The sequence below is a fragment of the Cucurbita maxima genome, unplaced genomic scaffold (genome assembly GCF_002738345.1).
Source record: "Cucurbita maxima cultivar Rimu unplaced genomic scaffold, Cmax_1.0 Cma_Scf00036, whole genome shotgun sequence".
Taxonomy (NCBI): Eukaryota; Viridiplantae; Streptophyta; class Magnoliopsida; order Cucurbitales; family Cucurbitaceae; genus Cucurbita; species Cucurbita maxima.
Window position 1 is genome coordinate 2,173,954 of NW_019272052.1, and position 4,271 is coordinate 2,178,224.

At 36.4% G+C, this 4,271-nt stretch overlaps 1 protein-coding gene across 1 annotated transcript in view; it reads left to right on the plus strand.

Moving 5' to 3' along the window:
• LOC111468078 (kinesin-like protein KIN-7M, chloroplastic) overlaps positions 1-4,271 on the plus strand; it is an 11,696-nt gene that overhangs the window by 499 nt on the left and 6,926 nt on the right. The window contains exons 2-11 of the mRNA XM_023113126.1: positions 3-281; positions 384-481; positions 638-727; positions 861-913; positions 1,995-2,060; positions 2,810-2,863; positions 3,086-3,145; positions 3,233-3,311; positions 3,400-3,467; positions 4,072-4,128. Coding sequence (XP_022968894.1) covers positions 3-281; positions 384-481; positions 638-727; positions 861-913; positions 1,995-2,060; positions 2,810-2,863; positions 3,086-3,145; positions 3,233-3,311; positions 3,400-3,467; positions 4,072-4,128 — 904 coding nt within the window. The remainder of the gene's footprint in view (positions 1-2; positions 282-383; positions 482-637; positions 728-860; positions 914-1,994; positions 2,061-2,809; positions 2,864-3,085; positions 3,146-3,232; positions 3,312-3,399; positions 3,468-4,071; positions 4,129-4,271) is intronic.

The following is a 4,271-nucleotide window of genomic DNA, read 5'->3' on the forward strand; positions in this document are numbered from 1 at the left end:
AGTTCGCCGTTTTCGCACCGGAAATCTGTTTCGTCTTCTTCTTCGAGTCAATCGCCGAGTTCTTTCACGAACGGGAAGATGATTCCACGATCTTGTTCGAGTTCAGCATCTTCGCATTATGGAATGAGCAGTGGATTTGGTTCTAGATCGATGGTTAATGGTGGTGGTTATGGTGATTGCTCACCGGTAGGGTTTATTTCCGATGATTTGATGTCTGAGCCTGTGGATGAGCCGAGGAACGGGGATAGCATTTCTGTGACGATTCGTTTTCGGCCTTTGAGGTAAGTGGAGAGATAGGAGAGTGTTGGATCAGATCCGCGATTGATTTTAGTGTTGGTGTTTTTACGATTGATTGAGTTTGGGTCTGGGGCTTATGCTTGCAGCGAGAGGGAGTTCCTGAAAGGGGATGAGATTGCTTGGTATGCGGACGGGGACAAGATCGTACGCAATGAGTATAATCCAGCCACGGCCTATGGATTTGGTACCCATTTTTGAATTTGTAGATTTCGAATTTGAACGTGTGCTAGTGTGGTTATGGTTATGTGTGAGGGTAGGAATGTTATTTTGGATTAACGTGGCTGCAATGTATGGGTTTTCGTGTTTATAACATATCGAGGGCGGTGTATCTCTGTGGCAGATAAGGTGTTTGGACCAGATACGATTTCACCGGAGGTGTATGAAGTTGCGGCTAAACCAGTCGTTAAGGCAGCTATGGAGGGTGTTCATGGTGCGAAACGCTTCCTAGAGTCCACCCAGCTAGACATTCTTTGAATTAAACAACATAATAACTTGTAGAGTCGTTAAAGTTTCCATATAAGATGTTGAAAGAAGGATCTTAGCTGCTGTGTTTTGATATGCAGGAACTGTATTTGCTTACGGTGTGACAAGCAGTGGGAAGACACACACTATGCATGTATGTATGATGCTTTAATGTTTTGCCTACTCGTGTAATCTTATTGAGAGTCTTAATTATTAAATCTGATTTGCTTAACCCATCAATCACTTACGAGTCTGTTAATTGCATTTATTGTGTTTAGTAACCATGGACTGTTTAATGAAAACCAGATTCTAAGAATTCAGCTTGTTCTAACTACCACTAACAGCTTTGTTAACCGTCAATATTCGTGTCCTTATAAGAGCCCGCCCCGTTAAAAGTTTGAATAATTATGTGTTCTTGTGAGTATCAAACCAGATTCTAAGAATTCAGCTTGTTCTAACTACCACTAACAGCTTTGTTAACCGTCAATATTCGTGTCCTTATAAGAGCCCGCCCCGTTAAAAGTTTGAATAATTATGTGTTCTTGTGAGTATCTTTGCAAACTCTACTTCTTGAATTTGACTTTGGATATTCTTCATCAAGTTGGGTTTTTCCTCATTTTTCTTCTCTACATTTATAGCCCTACATTGCTTTTTGATGAATTGTGGCATGCTAGAAACTTCACATACTTGACCGTGTTGGGATGGATTTTTCCATACTGAAGTGGACAGAGGGATACAAGCTCTTATTTTCTTGCTGAATCAACTTTAGCATTTGATTTTTTAGCCTCCTAGTTTTTGGTCTTCTGCTGTTAATTTATCATTGTTGGTTAGCCTTTAGGGTCAATGACACATACATGGGGTTTTCTTTTTTACATATTCAGCTGGAAACTACATTTATATTGAATAATAATGAATCAAGGAACAAGTGCCAATAGTTTATTTATTTTTTCAATCAAGCTATATCCATTTCATTTTGGAACTATAGGTTGATTTGCAGTGAGTGATGAGTTTGGTTGAGAGACACAAGCTAATTTTCCTGATGCCAATATGACATTGTTATGAGATGATTCAATAATTTACTCTTCCTCTACTTTATATTTGCTTTTTCTACCATGATATTTTCCACAGTGTTTTATCTTTTTTATACTTTTCTACCTCCCCCAATTATAGCTTTGCAAACCCTATATTTCATGCATGAGTAATGTTAGTGATTTGCTTGAATAAATAATTCACAGGGAGATCAAAACTCTCCAGGGATCATACCACTGGCTATAAAAGATGTCTTCAGCATCATCCAAGATGTAAGTGTCCCGGCATAATTTTAAAGTGAGATATTGAAAAAGTATTCTCTAGTTCTTTGCCTTGTTGATGCTTCTTAATTAGAACTCATAACATGTAGCAGCATTTAGTACTATCATTACACAACTAACAATGGTTCTCTTTGCCACAAATTTGATTCCTGAATAGTTTATAATAATTATTGAATTGAGTTAAATAAAATTTGAGACCAGATATGTTTGGTTAATGAACGTGCAAAATTACTGCATGAACTAACGTTATTTAAGTTAAGATCAAATAATTTGTTAAATTGTTGATTTTTCTTTTGTTGGTATTTGATGAGCTAAATTGTCTGTCAGGTTCATCCATGATTTATTTAATGGTTATCGAATACATACAACCATCTAATTTTTTGAGGACATTACATCACAAATTTGTGGTGAATACTCGAACCTACAGCCTCTTTAAAGAGGTAAAAATACTTTTAAAATTTAATAAATACATATTATTATATAACATTGAATAATTATTAATATTTGTGAAGGGATTTTTGCTATTCATGAACTATGAAGAAAAGACTGCTACATATTAAAAAAAAAAAATTGCACGACTTTTGCTTTACTGTAATTAGCCTTTCCTTTATTAGCATATTTTTCTTCCTAGCTTCTGCATGTTATCAAATTATTTTTATTTGTTGCAAAATTTTAAATCCTGTTTTTTATTTATTTTTCCGAGTATTTGACCATATAGATGAGTGTGTTTTTCTGTGTAGACTCCTGGAAGAGAATTCTTGCTCCGTGTATCGTACCTTGAAATATACAACGAAGTAAGTAATTCTGTACAGAGAGTTCTCAAGCTTCAGTGTCGACCATATCTAAATTGTTATTTAGTTTTTGAGTTCAATTGGTGGTTGTAAATCTAGTTTATGGCTTGTTTTTGTATGAAAGGAATATAGTTTTTGGCATCTAAACAATCAGGGGAAAACTGCTAAACAGTACATTCCAAATCTTCTTAGACTCATGATCATATTTGCTTTCTTGATACACAGGTGATAAATGACTTGCTGGATCCAACAGGTCAGAATTTGCGTGTTAGGGAAGATGCACAGGTGCTTAATTTGTCCTTGTAATCATCACACTGTAAACTGCTTTTGTTTTGGTCTAATTGTATATTTGATGCTGCTATCGTCAATTAGGGCACTTATGTTGAGGGTATAAAGGAAGAAGTGGTTTTGTCTCCTGGACATGCTTTATCATTTATAGCCGCTGGAGAAGGTATTTACTGAGCACTTCTGCTTCGGTGCCATTTCTCTTCTCATTTTATGTGCATAAGTGATTTATGGCTAAAGGTCTTAAATGGCAGAGCATCGTCACGTTGGATCAAACAATTTCAATCTTTTTAGTAGCCGGAGTCACACCATCTTTACGCTGGTAAAACTAAACATTTCCTTGCTGGTGGAGCATCCAATTGCTTGCTCTTTAGTTCATTTCTTGGCTATGGTTTTATTTTCTATATCAGAATGAGGTTTGTTTTCCATGATATAAACTGCTTGCTGCAATCCAGGTGTCGCCTCTTTATGTTACCACTTAGAAACTTGTTGGAAGTGCATTTAAAAACACGAAACTGACAAACTTGTCCCTGCAGTGCTAGCTCTATGTGAAATTTGGGTCCCTTCCCCCCACTTAAAAAAATTATTTGTTTGCTAGAAACAATTAGTTGAGGAATTCCAAGTTCAAGATTATTCACAAATGGATGGAGTGATATGTACATAAATACATATATCATGGACCCAGATATGGTTTCTTCATGTGTATGTGATCAATACATAAATACATTCATAGAAACATAAAAATTTGCATACCCAAACCAAGTACATAAATTCAAATAGACACCTACACACGTAGGTGCAAGTGTGCATGCTTATCAGGTTATGATAAGTTCTGGTGTGTATGCTTATCAGATTTGTGGTTGCTTTCATCCTCTTGTGCATTCTTTTCCATTTTCGGCCTCTCTAAACTAAGGGTGCTTTTGCAGATGATTGAAAGTAGTGCACGTGGTGATGAGTATGACGGTGTCATCTTCTCTCAACTTGTAAGAACGGGCCTTCTTCATTCTGATATGTGGTTCTGTTGAACTTTAATGTGTCATTCTCATTAATATTAACTCCATGCTACAGAACTTGATAGATTTAGCTGGGTCGGAGAGCTCAAAGACCGAAACTACTGGACTGAGGA